Below are 17,638 nucleotides of genomic sequence, written 5' to 3' on the forward strand. Positions count from 1 at the left end.
ATAGATTGGTGGATAGATGAATGGGTGGATGGACACGGGATGAAGTCATCTCACCTCCTTGAACCTCGGTTTCCTCCTCTGCAAAATGAGGCTCCCCTCCCCACCCTCTAGAGACATCCACAGGCAAGAGCCTAGGCCGGGGTCTGGCCCACAGCAGCAGTCAGAGTCATTCAACACCCACCTCTCCCCGCTCCACTCCCCCACCCTCATCCTTCTTTGCTTTGGCCCCGGTCCTCACGGTATTTGCCAGATGCCAGCCACCCTGTGATGGCGATGGTGATATGCAGCTGCCTGCCTTCTGTCAGAGGCAGAAATGTGAACTCTTCAATGGCCCCGACACGCTTCTTCATCTTGTATCCTAAAGACGTAGATACAAAAATGAGGATGGGATTAGTGAGAGTGGCTCTCTGTGCTCTCAAACTCACAGTGAGTGCCAACTGTTTGCCTTGCCCCTGGAAACATGTCTCATTTTTTAAATCGTTAAAGGTAGGTGCCATTATTGTCCCTGATTACAGCCAAGGGTCAGAGGCTTCCAAAGGCTGGCCAGCTCTAGTGGCAGAGCTGGGGCTGGAACTCGCTGGCCCATTGTGACTCCGTTGGTTCTATGTGTTTTCTCCTGCCCATGCGTGTCATGGGTGTAATATACGCCTCTCAAAAAACCGGATCAAACTGATGAGGATTCTCAACACGGGGAGGGATGGACCCCACCTGAGGAGTGGAACAGGAATCTCTGTGTGTGACTGGGGGGCTACTGGCACATATGATCTGGAAAACCCACCCAGGAGACACTGGTAATTTCAGGGTATCCTCGTGGCCTCTGAACATGAAGAAGCCCATGTGTTTCCGAGGTGGCCTGCCTGGAAATTTCCTGGATGGAGACCAGCAGGTCCAATCAGACCCTCCTCAGAAAATCTGTAGAGGGGCAGGTGCTCACATCCAGCTCTTTTCTGACCCACGCCAGGCTCCTGGGGCAGGTCTGTGGGAAGCCTGCTATGGGTTCTGGCGGGGCTGGGACCCAGCGTGAGAAAAGCCGTATCCTCCTCCGTCCCTGGGGGAGCCGTCTTGGGTGAGAATCTGGGCATGTTTTGGAACAGCCGGGCGCCCCTGGCTGAAAATCCCCTCTAGGCCACCACCCCTTTGGAGCCTTACCTGTCAGGCCGGCTCCAGCCGCACCAAACAGCGAGGTCAGGACAGCGATGCCAGCCACTGAGCCCAGAGCCGCTGCCCCGGCACTGCCGATGATAGTCGCAGCGCCAGCGGCAACAAGAGGGGCAGCCAGACCCCCGGTGACGCCTGCAAGAACAATCCACGGTTGGTGAAGATGGGAAGATGCGGCCCACTGGGTTCTTCCCCCGTCAGCTGCCCAGTGCCTTCCATGGATGCTTCTAACGCTAATGAATGTGCTTTCTGCTGACAGAGCACCTAGTGCGAGCTGGGGCCACCTCCCAGCTGCCCTCCTTACGCTCTCCTCTCTAGCTTCGAGCCTGGCACCGTCCCTGGCTCCGCACTGGCCCACGTGCCACCGGCTCAGCCTGGGCTGGCCTTACCGATCACCGTCCCGCCTCCGACAGTTGCCAGGCCTATCAGGAGATAGCGCTTCCATTTCCTCCGGTTTTCCTTCTTCTTCCGGGATGCCTCAGCCGTTCTGGGGGAAAAGAGGTTGGTCGTTAGGGCTGGCTGTGCCTGGGAGCCCGTGAGGCCACCCCGCCCCACTCAGCCCCCAAGACTGGGATTGATGCTGCCATGCAGAGCAAGGTACCAAAGTCACCCTGGGCCCATCGATGGTTTTACAAAGCTGGAAAGTTTCTACAACCCAGCTGGGAAATCCCAGCGAGTGGGACGTGCTACTTACCCGACCGATCCATCCTAACAGGGTTGCAATTTGAATAACAAAAAGACAAAAAAATAGTAATAATAGCAAGAGCAGCACAAAAAAAAATATCTTTGAACAGACGGACCCAGAATGAGTAGCAAATATAATCACAGACTCCGTCACCGCCATCTTCCCATCCCTCCCTGCCCCCCACCATCTGGTCCCAGATCCCTCGGGAAAGGTCTGCCAGTTGGAGACCTTGGCCTTGGGGCAATAGCTAGAATCAGTCAGACTTGACACTTAAAAGCTATCAAGCGGAGCAGAAAGGAGGCACGTGGGGTGAACGGGGTCAGGCGAACGGGAGAATGGCCGCTGTGAGTGTCCCTGAGCCTGGCTCTGGCGTCTGGCGAGCAGCCCTCGCTGCTGTGGGGCAAGAAGGAGGAGGACGAGGGACCAAGGGCAGGTCGGTGAGGTCTTCACGAGCTCGAACTCTGAGCTGACGGTGGAGTTTGGACAGCAACTCAACGTATGGTGTGATAGCAGACGATAATGATAAAGAGGGAAAATGGTTAATATTTACTGAGGAATTCCTTCTCGCTGGCCACTGTGCTTTGTATTTCAAGTGGGTTATCTTATCCTGGAAGCAGGATCATTATTATTGTCCGAGCTGGGCGCTCAGGATCTGCTATGCCTTCTGGTTCCCTGCCAGCTCACCTCTATAAATTCTTGTCCTACGTCCCTCCTGGGTGTTCAGGACAGCCTTTTGCAGCTACTTCACTACAGGGAGGCGGAAACATGGAAGATAAAAGTCTCCATGCACGGGGCGCCTGGGTGGCTCCGTGGGTCGAGCGTCCAGCTTCAGCTCAGGACGTGATCTCACGGTTCATGAGTTCGAGCCCCATAGAGTTTGGGCTCTGTGCTGTGAGTGTGGAGGCTGCTTCAGATCCTCTGTCCCCCTCTCTCCGCCCCTCCCCCACTTGCATTCTCTCTCTCTCTCTCTCTCTCTCTCTTTCTCTGTCAAAAATAATAAACATTAAAAAAAAATGGTTTCCCAGGGCTGGTTTCCCAGGGCTGAAATTCATGCCATCAGACATGGGATGAGACGTGAACGGTGTGCATCTAGCCAAGTGGAAGGCAAGGTGGCGACACAGAGTGTGGGTTCTGACATCAGAATTCGACCCTGTGAACTTGACTCTGACCTCTGCGGTGTGGTACTGGAGCACCAGGTTTGATTCTCCCTGCCTGCACTGGCCCTCCCCGCAGAAAGATGACATCCTTGCCCTGTGGAACTGAGGGGCCCCGTGACCCACTTCAGCCACTGAAACGTAGGCAGGAGGGAGGTGTATCACTTGTGGCACAATCTTTAAGAGTCAGTCAGATGAGTATCCTGCTCTGCCCTGAATCAGCAACGTTCCAGATGGAAGTCACTCTGTCACCCCAGGCCCAAGACAGTGTGGACTAAAGCCACCGGGGTGTGCAGTGGACAAGTACTGGGAAACAGGACCCACAGCTTTGCTGCTGTAAGCCACTGAGATGGGGCGGTCATTTGTTACTGCAGCAAAACCCAGTCCATCCCGATGGGAGAGCCACTTACTAACTGTGTGACTAAGCACCAGTCTGACTTGCCTCACCCAAGTGGGGATAATAATAGCACTTAATCCCTGGGGGCGTCACGAGGTTAAGTGAGATCATCCACATCCAGTGGCTGGCATATTGTAATGGGTCGGTATGTTTGCTGTTATTATCATTCCTTTTATTACTACAACTTATTCCACACACAAGGCTGGAGATACACTTTGGCCCTTAATTGCTAGCACCATTCCAGGCAAACAGGAAGACTGGGAATGAGCTGCTTTTGGCAGAGTTCAAGGTCTGAGGTGAAACGCAAGCTGCTGAGGACGTGCAATAAGATCGCGCACTGGGACAAGTGGCTGGGTCTGTGAATCAGCGGCATCTCGTTTAACCAACTCGGGCTGGGAAACAGTCTGGAAGTTTGGGGCAGAGGTATTTGAGCCCAGCTCTGCCATGATCTCTCTGGGTCAGCCAATGCTTCTGAGCCTCAATTTTCTCCCTTAGGGACTGGCGATGGGGGGATATGGACAGCACCACCATAGCGATATATACAGTATAACCCCGACTGTCTGCCTCCCTCCCTCCCCACCTCTCTGTCCTCCCTCTGCCTTGAGGGCAGCGTCACCTTTCCGACATGACACCTGGCCCCTGCCTCCTTTCCAGCTTCACTGCTCATTACTTTCTCACACTCTGCCCTCCAAAAACACACTGCCTACGCCTCAGTCCCTGTGCTCCTGGGGCCTCCACGGTTTCACCTTCTCACCTTCCTTTGACTGGCTAAACATTAGTCACCATTCAAGATGACATCATTCCTCCTCCAGGAAGCCTGCCTGAGCCCTGACTCTGGGGCCCCTAACCCTCTGTCCTCAACATGGAATTCTAGACCATTGTTTTTCAAAGGGTGGGGCTTTGTCTCAACTGCATCACAAGCCCCCAGGGTAGCTGTTAAAAGCACCCAGGGGGGCGCCTGGGTGGCTCAGTCGCTTTAAGCATGGCACTTCGGCTCAGGGCATGATCGCACGGTTCATGAGTTCGTGAGCTCGAACCCCGCATCGGGCTGTCTGCAATCAGCACTGTCCCCCCCTCTCTGCCCCTCTCCTGCTTGCACATATTCTTTCTCTCTCTCTTAAAAATAAATAAACGTTAAAAGGAAAAAAGACACCACTTCCTGGGCCAGAAGCTCTGGGCAGGACGGTGGGAAAGCTGGACCTGGAACAAGCCGTCCAGGGACCCGCTGTATCTTGAGTTGGAGGATTGCACAGATAGGACCTTTCTTGCTCGCTGCCCTCAGCAGCTTGTCCAGGGCTTGGGACCTGGAAGGTGCTCAGAAAACACCTTTCTCGAGCAGAACCTAATCACTCCAACAAGGACTGGACGTAAACATATTGCTGCAGTATCTATCCCCCCGATCACTGCCCACATCTACAAAGCCAGCGCGGCATTTTGGCTAAATATTCAGGCAGAGAATAGGCCGACCACCATCAATAATAAAACTTCTGAGATATTCGGACAAATTTGGAATGTTATAAAATTGCATAAATTTCTGCTCCTACATTGTTCCTGCAGTGACATCTGCACATCCATGATACTAGATAATCTTCCCTTTTAGCTGAGTTTATGGAAGGGGAAACCCAGAGCCTAAAGGGAATAAAATAACTAAAAAGTAAATGTGGTTCTTGAAGCTGTTTTATTTCAATGTATGAGTGCTGGTACAATCAAATCAATTTTACAAAGATTAGATGGATGATACACTCTAATCTCTAGTATTCAGCTTTGTATTATTGTTGGAATGTTCATAAAAATTTGCTGGATCAAAGAGAATACAGTATTTTCCCCAGAGTTATTCAGCTAATTCCCTCTCCAATGTTTACCTGAACTAATCTCCTTATTTAAGTCCTCAAATGTTAATAACTGTTTTGTACGTAAAATGAATAGCTTTCCCAATCATCCTTAATTATCACAGCATTTTACCCCTGCAATTAATTCCATTGTGTGAATTTCAACATCTAAAGCACCACAATGTTGGCTCGGAGTTACGTCTACAATGCTTCCTATATTAGGAAGTGGGAATTCAGATCACAACACTAAATCCAAATGGAACCCTGTCCCCATCACTGACTGCCTACGGGTTAGATACCAGGCCAATCTCTGCCATCCTACCTATGGTCCTGGCCACATTCATGCCTCAGGATGCTAGAAATGACCTTGAGTTGGCGTTGCATGTGAGCCTTCCCAGGCCAGAGGCTGAAGCCATAGCGAAGGGCGAGACACCCACACCGCCCGTCTCACGGATCCACAAATAAATGTTGCCCACGGCTATCTCCTCTCCCATGACAGGGTGGTTCTTACCCTTATCACCATCACCACCACCTTCTTCTTGTTTTCTTTTTTAATCACCTTCTCCAGTTCATAGACAGTGAGTATATTTCTGGGAGGTCTGGAGACACTTTCCTAGTAAACACTCAGAAAGCCCCATTAAGAATTATCTTTACTGCTTTTTTTCAGAAGGAAGGAAGGAACTGGGGCTTGTCAACCATGAGGTGAGGGATGTACTAAGGGCCGTTCAGAGGGATATGGTAGTTGAGTCTGAGGGCGCCACTGGCCAGTGGTGCAACCTCGGGTGAGGCAGTCAGCCCTCTGACCTTCTGTTTCTTCTTCTGCGAAACCCTCAGGGGCTTGTGTGCCCATCTTGTCCCGCATCTACTAAGGGCTCAGTGAAAGTTAGATGTTGACCATGTCATTCTGATGTGATCAGTATCAGCCTCCAGCAGCACAGCAGCCAACATTTACTGGCACCTACTATGTGCTAGGGCACTGTTCCAAGTTTTTGATATGTAGCCGTTTAATCCTTGCAACAGCCCTATGACGGGGATACTGCTATTACCCCCATGTGGGAGGTGAAGGAAATGAGGCACAGAGAAGGGAGGTCACCAAGCCTGTGGGGGAAGCCTGGATGGCCTCAGGGCTCAGACGGGGACCTGAGAACAGCAATGTGGTACCTTACACCTGAACTAGAGTAGCAAAGGATCGCCTCAGGGTGTCGAGTGATAAGCTCACCTTGCAGAAATGCAAACCTTGGAGCTAAAAGAAACCTGCACAAAATTTGATCCTGTACTTGTATAGGTGAAAAAAAAAACTGGTGCTGTTGACCAGAGAGGGAAAGCCACATGCCCAGGGCCACACAGACACTTAACAGAATCACGCTGAGACTAGGCCGAGACTAGGTCTCCTGGCCCAACAGTTGTTAGCTTCCTCTGGGTCTCAGACCCTTCCAGAGCCCACAGGTAGAACCTGAGAGGTCTCTACGGTCCCTAAATTGGAATTAAAAAAATTACACACGTGGAGTATTTTTTGAGGAAAGGGAATATCAGCAATGATGACTGTACTATAGCAAATGATGATGTTTATCAACTAGTTTACTCCATGCGAAGCCTGCTCAGAGCACTTGTATGAACTCATTTGAGCCCTACGAGAGACCTAGAAGGAGGGTGCTATTATTATCCCCATTTTGCAGAGAAGCAAACTGAAGCCCAGAGAAGTTAAATAATTTCCCCAATGTCACATGCTGAGAAGTGGCCATATTAGAACTTGTTTCACAGGGTCCCTGATCTGGCATTACTAATATTATCAGAACAAATCCTCTGGACAATACGTTTTTTCGGATGATAAGATTTCCAAACAAATAGCTAACAAAAACAAATAGCTCTCCCTTCATCTCAAGGTGTGTGTGTGCATGTGTGTGTATGTGTGTGCGTGCGTGGGCGATACATCCAAAGAATCTGGGCGGTGCTTGTGATTATGGGAATTGGCCTGGCTCCGGGTGTTTCTTTACTGACCCAGCTCTGGGAGTCAAAACAAGCCGGTTTTCAGGTTATTTCAACAGATCCAGTTTCCCCCTTTCTCAAGGAACCAACCCCTTCCTGGCAGGAGGGCAGCTCCAGCCCTGAACCTGGCTTCAAAGCTAACTTCCCAGTGGGGTTGAACTGGCTCAACCCGGCTGCTCAAAGATAGCCATGGTGGCCCAGACCAAAAGGACGCTGGAAGACGTGCCTGGTTCAAGGAGCCTGCAATTAGGCTGTGACTGGGATTGGCTTTATTGCTCTGGGATCAGATCCTGCGTGAGGTGTTCCACAAGGAGCTGAGCTCTGGCCAAGTCACCAGGATACTTTCCCTCTGCACACTCCTGACCACACAAAGATAGCAAAGTCGCTCTGCAGCTGGTAGGTATATGCGGCCGTGGGGGAAGGGAAGGCCTCATATCTACTGAGCACTTGCTCTGTGCCAGCCCCAGGCCAAGCCCTCTACGTGATCCCATTCGTTTTTCACAGTGACCCTGGGAAGACTCTATCCTTACACCCATTCTACAGATAAGAACAGTGTGGTTTAGAGACGCTGGGGGCGGGGCGGGGGAGCACCTGCCCAAGGTCAAAAAGCAGCTGGGTGTCAGAGGTAGGATTTTAATCTAGGCCACTCCGGCCCATGGACAAGATGTCATGAGAGCCTGAGGCGGAGCGGGATATTGGGGCCATCAGTGTTAAAGTTATAGACTCACAGGCCTCAGGAATAATCCATTCAATCCCCATTTCCTACAATTGAGGACTGGGGCCCCCGAGAGGGGAAGTGACTTGGTAAGGCCACACAGCAAGTCAGGGCTGCACTGGGACTCTCGGTCCAGTGCTCCTTCCACTTCAACGGACCATCTCTTAATGGGGTCATGGGGACAGAAGGGGAACCTCTGTTATCCGAAAAGTGCAAGTTCCTGATTCCTGGCAAGTGGAGCTAGGGTCACAGGGCTCCCTTACTCAGATTCCTCCTCTTTGGTTTCCTTCAGGCTCTCAAGGAACGTCTCTTCAAGGAGATCCAGCTCCCCCACGGGCACTCGGAAGAGGGAGGTCATGTGGCAAATGAGGACTCGGGCCCGTGCATCATAACACCCTCGAAAGAGAGACACAAGGGCAGAGAATCAGTTTGGCCTTTAAGCACAGCGACATTAACAGCGGTGTAACGGATAAAACCCACACCCTAGAAACGTCCTACATGCACAACCCCAAGGAAGCGGTCCGTTAAACCACAGGACAGACTCCCAGGCCGAATAGTGTGCAACAATGAAAACCACTGATCGGGAGTAAGATGGTCTTTTTCACCAGTCGAATGAGCAAACATGAGTTCTTTCCAACCCCAGAGCTGTGAAGAAGGTGGTGAAAACAGGTAGGTGCTCGAGGACACTGCTGCTGGGAGTGTGTGTTGATTTTAACCGCCGAGGGCAGCAATTTGACAATATGGATCAAAAGCTGAGCACAGTGCACACCCCCAAAATCGTAGAGACAGAAAGGAGAATGGCGGCCGGGGGCTAGGAGAGGGGACAAGGGGGAGTCAGTGATGATGGGGACAGACTTTCAGTTTTGCAGGATGAAAAGAGCTCTGGAGATGGATGGACGGTGGTGGGAGCACAACACGGCAAGTTGGGGAATGCTACTGAACCGTACAGTTAAAAGTGGGTAAAATACTGAAGTATATGTTACGTGTATTTTGCCGCAATTAACAAAAAGTGGGGGGGAGGAGGTGTGCATCCCCATTGGCCCAGGAATTCCATTTCTGAAACCCTAAATCTTTTTTTTAAGTGTTTATTTTTGAGAGAGAGACAGAGAGAGATAGAGATAGAGAGAGACAGAGACAGAGCATGAGCGGGGGAAGGGGCAGAGAGAGAGGGAGACACAGAATCTGAAGCAGACTCCAGGCCCTGAGCTGTCAGCACAGAGCCCGACGCGGGGCTCAAACCACGAACATGATCATGACCTGGGCCGAAGTCAGACGTTCAACTGGCTGAGCCACCCAGATGCCCCTCTGAAACTCTAAATCTTAAGAAAACAATCCCAGATGTAGAAAACAGTAAGTGAAGGCCCTACTTTATAAGGTGAGAGTGATAACAATCTGGAGACTTCTAACATCAGGGGGTTAGACAGGTAAACCACAGCATGTCCACCCTGTGGAGAATAAGCCATTAAAAAAAAAAAAAAAAAGATTCCTAAGAAGTTTGTAAATCTGAAAAAATGCTTATGTAATGAAAGAAATTTTTAAATGGAGAGATTTCTTGATAATATGGCATCAGGGCCCAACTAAGGGGGAAAAAAAAAACACTGCATAGGAAAAAGGGAGAGAAATAGACCAAATAGGATTTTTTTCCCATCTTTCCAAAATTATCCATAATGAGCTTGGGTTAATTTTCTAATTGGAAAAATTAAGCGACCAAAGGTGGTCTGTCCAAGCTCTATTTATTATAGCCCAGAAGCTTGTAAGAATGCATTAGTATCTGGTTAGTGCAGAGTGGGGACCTGAGGGTGCCCCATGTCAGAGAGTGACACGGCTCAGCCACCCAAACGAGACCGGGAATACACCCATCCTCCTCCTTCATCCTCACAGCCCAAGGGCCCGGGACCCTTAGTTTATCCAAAAGCAGCTCTAATGTGTCCTTTCCCTGCTTCTCCCCCGCCCTCACCCCATTCCATTGGGAGGGCGGCCTTTTCGACCAGGACAGTCTGGTGGTCCCTGTTCTCTGTAGAGAACCTACATGGTGAGCTTAGCAGGGCAGCAAGGCGCCTCGGGGTGAAGCATGTCAGCACCTCAAGTCCCCAAACTGCCACCATAGTCTCCTGTCATCTGCTGACACTGGGGCTCCCCTCTGCCTCACCCAACTGGCTCCAGACTCTGGTGGGGACAAGAGGGGTGTTACTCGGACCCCTGACTGCCACTCCCCCCCACCAAGAGATTCTGGTTCCATAGTGGTGGGACGGGCCCCCGGGGCCTGTCCCTGCAGGTACACAGCCAGATTTGAGGACCACTGGCCTGGGGGCCGGGAGTCGGAGGCACAGAGCTGCTGTTACTCCTGACTCTGCTCTCGGGTCTCCCTCCCTCAGTCTCCCACTCTTGCCCTCCTTGATTCTTCTCCAACCCAGAAACAACTCCATGACTGGAGATGGGACTCCAGTCAGGGGTCTCACTCTGCTTTCTTTTTTCTTTGGTGATAATGAAGAAATTGGTCATGACAGAACCAAATCCAAACCCTAACTTGACCTATGAGACCCCCTGGTCAAAGTCCCTGACCTTGCCTTCTAGAATGTTCTTGCTTCAGGGCCTGTGCACTTGCTGTTTCCACTACCTAAAAAGGCTCATTCCTTAGATCTTCATGTGGGGCGTCTCCCTATTCAGGTTTCTGTTTATTTTTTAATGTTTATTTTTGAGAGAGAGAGAGAGTGAGCGAGCACGAGTTGGAGAAAGGTAGAGAGGTAGAGAATCTGAAGCAGGTTCCAGGCTCTGAGCTGTCAGCACAGAGTGCGGGGCTCGGACCCCACAAACCGTGAGATCATGACCTGAGCGGAAGTCAGACGCTTAACCGACTGAGCCACCCGGGCGGCCCTCAGGTCTCTGTTTAAATCCTCCTGCCCAGAGAGGCCTTCCTGACCATCCCTCCAGCACTCTCCATTCCTTTTCCCTGCATTTGGTTCCGCACAGAGCTTCCTACTGTCTCATGTATTCATTTACTTGTTTGTCTCTCCTCCCGAAATATACATGTTATAAGGGTAATCACTGCTCTATCTTTAGTCCTTAGCATAGTGCTTGCCACAAAGAATAAATGTTCAATGAGTAACTTGACAGATCTGGGTAGGGACCCTCTCTGTGTGTCTAACCCTGGGCAAATAGCACGTCCTCATTCAGGTGGAAAACGGAAGTGGTGAGAGTCACCTCACAAAGTTTTGAGGAGAGGACTCCTGGTCCACGAGCAGCCCCTGATGAATGTCACCGAATTAGACTCCTGCGCTGGGTGTCCGCAGTGTGGGCAATCGCATTATACTAAAGTAGTAGTGGCTAGCCTTCAACATGACATAGCCCCCCCCCCAAAGTCCTGAAGTTTCAGCTTCTGTGGAATAGACCAGCTCCTTCCGTGCACTAGGGCACTCAGAGCGAGCCACGATCCAGTAGCCTTTGCCCTGCTGTCCTGGACTGCCTCCTTAGACAAGCAACTGTGTACGTGCTGGGGAACAGACACGTCGTGGCTTGGGATCACTAGGTCAGTTAAAGCCTCACACAGGAGCTCCTCACTTTCTCAAAGGATCAAAGACGACTGTACCCAGGTGATAGTCGAGCTGTGGAAATTCAGCCAGCCTTGGCCATGGGGATTAATTGGTGGCAATCATAATTACCTGCTAATTCATACTCCACTGGTTAAGCCAGCAGTGATTCAGCTTCTGGAATATAGGTTACCAGATGCACAGGAGATTAACCTCCCAAGATATTCTCAGGCATGGGGTTCTGGAACGACAGCCTCCTGTAAGGGTCACTGGGGGCCAGGCTGCAGGATTTGGGGCTGAGGTTCTTTCAAGGCAGGTGGTGGGCAGTTGGGGAGAGGCAGGAGCCTCCGGCAACCTTGACACTGGGGTTTTCTGGTCTCTGCGGCCAACTTGCCGGGTGGCCCGAGTTCACTGCCCAAGGGCCCGACTATCCTGCTGTGGAGCTCAGGTCAAATGCCTGGGCCTTGTTCCTGGTTTTTCTTGTTGCCCTACCCCGACATCTAGTCCCACCAGTGCCATCAGCTGCACCTCCACAATCTATCCTGAGTCTGACGCTGGCACCCGATTCCCACCACCGCCGCCTGCCACTGCCCCTGTGACCGCCTTCCCTCTTCAACTACCAGCCGTCACGCAGGTACTCATCTTTCACTCTTGCCAGCACTATACTTGCCACACAGCAGCCAGAAGGGCAAAGTCATACAGCAGATTGTGCTCTCCCCAACTAAAAATTCTCCCGGTGCACTCAGAATAAAATCCACACTTCCTCCCCTGGTCTGCAAGGCTGTACGTTAGCTGGCCCCTAGCCACCCTCCCTCTCCCGCATCACTTTCCACTGATTCCTGTGTCATGCACCAGTATCTGGCCCAACAGGAAGGCAACCTCTTTCCCACCCCAGGGCCTTTGCGCTTGCTTTTCTAACTCGAAAGCTCCTCTCCCGGAGCTCTGCCAGGCTGGTCCCTTCTCATCACTCGGGTTGCAAATATCACCTCCTTAGAGAAGCCATCAGCCTCTAAAGTACAGCAGCCCACTTCTGGTCATGCTGTCCCCACCCCCGGTTCCCACCACTGTTGAATCCGTGGATAGAGTTATTGTCCGGCTCTCCCCACCAGAGAGTCAGGCCCACGAGGGCAGAAACCTTGTGTTTGTTCCTTGTCTCCCAGTGCCCTGGACGATGCTCGGCAATTAGTAAGACGTGTTGGCTCATTAACTAACTGAAGCTCTCCCTTGTCTGCCAGGACTCTCTGACATGCCCACTCTTTTCTGCTTCCTACCTCCAGCCGAGACTTATTCCCTATTTCCAGGACCATCTGAGTCCTGCTTCCCCAGGAGACAAGGAGACAGCGACTTTACTGGGTAAGGCCTCTCTCCTCCTCTGGGTAGGGTCATCTCTTACAGTGATGAATTACTCTCCAATGTCAAAGTCTTCACAGCGCCTAGCATACTCTCTCTTGGACCTGTTTATCACTCAGTTCCTTCCTTAAGTGCTGCCTCCTCTGAGAAGTCCTCCCTGACTCTACTGCTTTCTATCCCTTTATCAGGAGGTATTTTCTTATCACCATTTAAAGCTAAATTTTTAGTTTTACTTATTTATCTTTTCATTTTTAAGTTTATTTATTTATTTTGAGAGATGTGGGAGCAGAGAGAGAGGGAGAGAGAGAGAGAATCCCAAGCAGGCTTCACACCATCAACGCAGAGCCAGGCATGGGGCTCGAACCCACGAACCGTGAGATCATGACCTGAGCTGAAATCAAGAGTTGGAGGCTTAACCAACTGAGCCACTCAGGCACCCCCTATCTATTTATTATTTATTTTTTTAATTTTTTTTTTTAACATTTATTTATTTTTGAGACAGAGAGAGACAGAGCATGAGTGGGGATGGGGCAGAGAGAGAGGGAGACACAGAATCTGAAACAGGCTCCAGGCTCTGAGCGGTCAGCACAGAGCCCGACGCGGGGCTTGAACTCACGGACCGTGAGATCATGACCTGAGCTGAAGTCGGACGCTTAACCGACCAAGCCACCCAGGCGCCCCTATTTATTTATTTTTTTTTTTCAACGTTTATTTATTTTTGGGACAGAGAGAGACAGAGCATGAACGGGGGAGGGGCAGAGAGAGAGAGAGAGACACAGAATCGGAAACAGGCTCCAGGCTCTGAGCCATCAGCCCAGAGCCTGATGCGGGGCTCGAACTCATGGACCGCGAGATCGTGACCTGGCTGAAGTCGGACGCTTAACCGACTGCGCCACCCAGGCGCCCCGCCCCTATTTATTTTTTAATGTGCATTTAGTTTGAGAGAAAGAGAGCGCATGCAAGTGTGGGAGGAGTGGAGACAGAGAGAGAATCCCAAGCAGGCTCCACGCTGTCAGCACGGAGCCTGACACGGGGCCCAAACCCACAAACCGTGAGATCATGACGTGAGCCGAGATCAAGAGTTGGACGCTCACCGACTAAGCCACCCGGCGCCCCTAAAACTTTTCAATTTGCCTACTAGTTTATCGTTTTTGTCTCTCCTTCTAGGAAATAAGCTACAAATTCATTGTACATCCCTAGCACCTAGCTCTGTGCCTAAAACCAAGCAGATGTGTAATTATCTTTGTAAGAGTGAAGAATGGAGTATTTGTAGGAATGAACGAACGAACGAGCGAACGAACGGATCTCAGTTGGGAGAGGTCCAAAATAGGGGAGGATAATTATGCTGGAAGAGATTCGTATCTCCTTCTGGCAGAAACACCCTGCGATTAATAATCATATTCATACTGGAAGCTTCACGTATGCACTGCTCACTCGAAACCACACTTGGTGCTGCCCTCCACATGCACTGATTCCCTGAACCCTCACAGCCACTACAGGAGGCAGCTGCTATGGTATCTCCATTTAATCAAAGAGGAAACAGAGGCACAGAGAGCTTGGTCGCTTGCCCCGGGTCGTCCAGCTGGTGAGTGGTGAAGCGGGCGGTCTGGCTGCAGAGGCTGTGCCCTTGTCCTGGCCCAGAACACAGGAGCCACAGCTGAGACAGCAAAACACGGTCTTGACGCACCTCCCAAGCTGACACATGGCTTTTGGCTTCCGCTCCTCCTTCCTGGCCTCCCCTCGAATCTGTGTCAAGCTTTGATCTTCCCCAGCCTGCCTGGCAGTGGGCAGTGGGCCCCCACGACCGCCCCGGCTGCTCCTGTCCCAGTCCAGCGCCTGGGCGGGCACTTCTGGAAACCCACCCAAAGGACTAAGGCCAGAGAAGCTGGTCTCCTGAGGTCCCTTCCAGCTCAGAGATCTAAGGGTCAGCCCCAGGGTACCTGTCCCCACCCCCACCGTCCCCCCACCCTCTCTGGGAGGAACCTGCAAAAGTCCAAGGTCAGATGGGCTTGGAGCAGCCCCAGGGCAGCCTCTGCACCCCACCTCTCAGGACCTCAGGAGATGGGAATCTCCAAGTCAGTGAGCATGTGAATCCAGATGTGGTGACGTGCGGTCTTGAGACCCACAATGGGAGGTCACAGGGGAGCTGGTGAAAATTCAGATCCCCAGGCCCCACGTGCAGGTCTGGCATGGGGCTCAGGAATCTGCACCTTTAACAAGCTCCTCAGGCGATCCTGGAGCGGGTGGTCCCCACTATGAGAAACACAGCAGGGGGCGTCCTGGTCTGAGAAGGTCTGGGCACCCTGATGCCCAGAGGCAGGGGCGTGACCAAGATGGCCCCTTGTGCTACCTGGGCGGGAAGGAAAACTCGTTGTCCACGGCACCCCTACTAAAGTGCCAGGTATCACCACCCCAGGAGCTTGCACGTGTGATTGGCCGCCCTCCCAACGGTCTTAGGAGCTTGGAATGATGATGCTCAGCTTTGTACAAGAGGGAAGCCCAGAAGCAGGGAAACTTTCTAAGTCACTCATCTGAGAGAGAGATGGAGCCTGGATAACGATGCGGGGCTTATCCGATGCCAACGTTTCTGTTCATTCCACTGTGGCTGTCTTTTTTTTTTTTTTTTTTTAATGTTTATTCGTTTTTGGAGAGAGAGATCATTAACAGGGGAGGGACAGAGAGAGAGGGAGACACAGGATCTGAGGCAGGCTCCAGGCGCTGAGCTGTCAGCACTGAGCCCGATGTGGGGCTCAAACTCACGAACCACGAGATCATGACCTGAGCCAAGGTTGGATGCCTCACCAACTGAGCCACCCAGGCGCCCCTCTGTGGCTGTCTTTTAAAGGCAAATCTACTATGGAGTGAGTTTGGGGGTTCTAGGGCAATCCCATGAGGTCAGCGGCAAATCCTATTTTCCGTGTTCCGTGTTCAGGGGTATGTAGTGTGTGCACACGATTCCAGGCATGGCCCTAGGCCATGGTCCACAAGCACATGTAAAGGTGACAAATCACCCTGTTCTTTAGATAATCTTGGTGTGGTGGTCGGTGGGAAAGGGAGCGGGGGTGGGGGGGGGGGTGGGTGGGTAGTGACGGGCTGGTGTGGGGAACCTAGGGATCTCAGCTCTGCCACCAGGGGGCAGGAGCGTGCCAGCCCCCCCCCCCCCCCGCACCCACCTCAGACACACAACCACGTACTGCGGAACCCCTTGGTGCCCAGCTGGTCCCTCTGGCCGAGGAAGAGCAAGGGGCGTGTCCGAAGTCACCCAGGGTGTTCATGACAGAGCCAGGGGCCAGAACCCGCCCTTCTGGGCTCCTTCCTCCCCCAGCATCTCCCAAGAGAGAAGCTACTGCATTTTGCACATCATTGTCCAGCGCTGTCCTGGGCACCAGAGGCCAAACAGCATCTCTGGAGCGCGGTGCGAAATGCCGGCTGCACCCCAGGACTTGTAATAACAAGGCTGCCCTCCCCACGTTTTCTTTTTTCTTTTTTTTAAATTTTTTTTTTTTTTTCAACGTTTATTTATTTTTGGGACAGAGAGAGACAGAGCATGAACGGGGGAGGAGCAGAGAGAGAGGGAGACACAGAATCGGAAACAGGCTCCAGGCTCTGAGCCATCAGCCCAGAGCCTGATGCGGGGCTCGAACTCACGGACCGCGAGATCGTGACCTGGCTGAAGTCGGACGCTTAACCGACTGCGCCACCCAGGCGCCCCTCTTTTTTTAATTTATTTTTGGGAGAGACAGAAAAAGACAGAACTTCTTACGCGAAGACCCCTGCTAAGAAGTCAGGACAGGAGGTACTACCCTGCTAGTGTCCACACTGTGCACCGTGTTAGGCAGGCCGGGGGCTTGTTCACTCCTCTCCCGAGGGTCTGAGGACACACATCTCAGCCTGTACACATACAACTGTCACCCAGCCTGCTGTGCCAGCATCCCCTCAACTGACCAACTTTAAAATTTTTTTTTTAACGTGTATTTATTTTTGAGACAGAGAGAGACAGAGCATGAACAGGGGAGGGTCAGAGACAGAGGGAGACACAGAATCCGAAACAGGCTCCAGGCTCTGAGCTGTCAGCACGGAGCCCAACGCGGGGCTCGAACCCACAGACCGCGAGATCGTGACCTGAGCCGAAGTCGGAAGCTCAACCGACTGAGCCACCCAGGCGTCCCTCAACTCACCGACTTTTAGAAACTTCGAGACAATGTATCCCCATTTTTACACTAAGTGAACTTTTTTTGCATATAAAGAATCTACGCCTTACTCCAACCCCGTCCCACGCTGCCCACCACTAGGCCCTGGGTTTAAGCTTTTCTGTCTGCCTAGCGTCTTCACTTTGCGACGCAGAACACAGATGGAGGGATGCGACCTTTAGGACGGCCCCCCCCTCACAGGGCAGGAACTGAGCTCAGATTGTTCCAGGTATGACGCCTGCCTTTTCCGTCCACGGCTTATTTCAGGGGGACAATTAAGGGCATGAGGGTGGTGACAAGGCTACTTCAAGGTCATGGTCCTTCAGCTCCACCTTCTCGTTCTTCCTGCCACCCGGGGTACCCCCTCTCAATTCTGACCTTGTCAAATCTCCTCAAAGTCAGCTACGAGGAAGAGGATTTTTTAATCAATTTCTACCTACGTGGGAAGCACAGCAGGAGCTAAGAGTAGACTCTAGAACCACGCTGTCGGTGTCTGAACCCTGGCCCCACCACTTTGCAGCTGTGTGACCTTAGGCAGGTTATTTCCCTCTCTGGGCCACAGTTTCTTCTTTTGTAAAATGGAAACTGTAATAGCATCTGCGCATTAGGGTCACTGTGGCGTTTAATGAATTAGCATAAAGACTTAG

The 17,638-nt window shown here is 51.8% G+C and overlaps 1 protein-coding gene across 4 annotated transcripts in view; it reads right to left on the reverse strand.

Annotated features, from left to right (window-relative positions):
- The window catches only part of TMCO4 (transmembrane and coiled-coil domains 4), a 95,639-nt gene that overhangs the window by 50,059 nt on the left and 27,942 nt on the right, over positions 1-17,638 (reverse strand). For all 4 annotated transcript variants that reach the window (XM_025935346.2, XM_086715860.1, XM_086715859.1 and 1 more), the window contains 4 exons: positions 8,188-8,320; positions 1,548-1,645; positions 1,150-1,293; positions 239-358 (listed from right to left, as the gene is read on the reverse strand). In XM_025935346.2, the coding sequence (XP_025791131.1) occupies positions 239-358; positions 1,150-1,293; positions 1,548-1,645; positions 8,188-8,320 (495 nt within the window). The remainder of the gene's footprint in view (positions 1-238; positions 359-1,149; positions 1,294-1,547; positions 1,646-8,187; positions 8,321-17,638) is intronic.

The sequence above is a fragment of the Puma concolor genome, chromosome C1 (genome assembly GCF_028749965.1).
Source record: "Puma concolor isolate L17-30 chromosome C1, mPumCon1.1.hap2, whole genome shotgun sequence".
NCBI classification, from domain to species: Eukaryota; Metazoa; Chordata; class Mammalia; order Carnivora; family Felidae; genus Puma; species Puma concolor.